The sequence below is a fragment of the Cariama cristata genome, unplaced genomic scaffold (genome assembly GCF_000690535.1).
Source record: "Cariama cristata isolate BGI_N322 unplaced genomic scaffold, ASM69053v1 Scaffold39911, whole genome shotgun sequence".
Taxonomy (NCBI): Eukaryota; Metazoa; Chordata; class Aves; order Cariamiformes; family Cariamidae; genus Cariama; species Cariama cristata.
Window position 1 is genome coordinate 1 of NW_009601706.1, and position 1210 is coordinate 1210.

At 59.3% G+C, this 1210-nt stretch overlaps 1 protein-coding gene across 1 annotated transcript; it reads right to left on the reverse strand.

Annotated features, from left to right (window-relative positions):
* Window positions 1–426: 426 nt before the first annotated feature.
* Window positions 427–1150, reverse strand: LOC104169598 (proline-rich receptor-like protein kinase PERK2; the record flags this gene model as incomplete). Its single annotated transcript, XM_009710554.1, has 2 exons — window positions 427–602; window positions 689–1150. Coding segments are annotated over 2 exons (638 nt in total), but the record flags the coding sequence as incomplete, so codon positions are not given.
* Between the last annotated feature and the right edge of the window lie 60 nt (window positions 1151–1210).

A 1210-nucleotide genomic window follows, 5' to 3' on the forward strand; every position in this document is an offset into this window, starting at 1 on the left:
AGGGATGGGGAAAGGGATGAGGGTGATGATGGAGTTGGGGACAAAGATGATGATGGAGTTGAGGTTGGGGATGGCATGGACGTGGGGACAGGGATAGGGACAGAGGTGATGGGGTTGACATTCGGGATGGGAACAGGGATGAGAACAGGGACAAGGGTGATGATGGGGATGGGGACAGAGGTGAGGGACAGGGATGGGGACAAAGATGATGATGGGGTTGAGGTTGGGGATGGCATGGACATGAGGACAGGGATGGGGACAGAGATCACAAGGTTGAAATTGGGGATGGGGACAGGGATGAGGACCGGAGTAAGGGTTATAATGGAGATGGTGACAGGGACAAGGATGGGGACAGGGATGAGGGTGATGGTGGAGATGGGGACAAAGATGATGATGGGGCTGAGGTTGAGGATGGCGTGGACATGGGGCCAGAGATGATGGGGTTGAAGTTGGGGATGGGGACAAGGATGGGGACAGGGCCGATGGTGATGGGGACAGGAGTGAGGGTGATGATGGGGATGGTGACAGGGATGGGGACAGGGATGGGGACAAAGATGATGATGGGGTTGAGGTTGGGGATGGGGATAGGGATGGGGACACGGCTGAGGGTGATGGGGACAGGGATGAGGGTGACGATGGAGATGGGGACAAACATGATGATGGGGTTGAGGTTGGGGATGGTGTAGACGTGGGGACAGGGATGGGGACAGAGACGATGGGGTTGAAGTTGGGGGTGGGGACAGGGACAGCGACAGGGCCGAGGGTGATGGGGACAGGGATAAGGGTGATGGTGGAGATGGTGACAAGGACAGGGATGGGGACAAAGATGATGATGGGGTTGAGGTTGGGCATGGGGACAGGGATGGGGATGACGATGGGAGAAGGGACTGGGATGATGGTGGGGATGGTGGTGGAGGTGATGGGGATGAGGACAGGGCTGGTGGCAGCAGTGGGGACAGTGCCGGTGCCAGGAACGGGGTCGGCGATATCAATGGGACAGGGACGCTAGCGGTGACGGTGATGATGATGATGATGATGCTATCAGTGATGGCGAAGAGGAAGGTCGGTGCCACCAGGTCCCCAAGCAGGGCACAGCCCCGTGAGCAAGCCCGGTTGGGGAGAGCCGGCAAGGCCAGACTACGCTGACGGGCTGGGGGGTACCGGTGCCCAGCTTGGGGGGGCCACGCCGTGTTTTGGGGGCTGGCCAGAG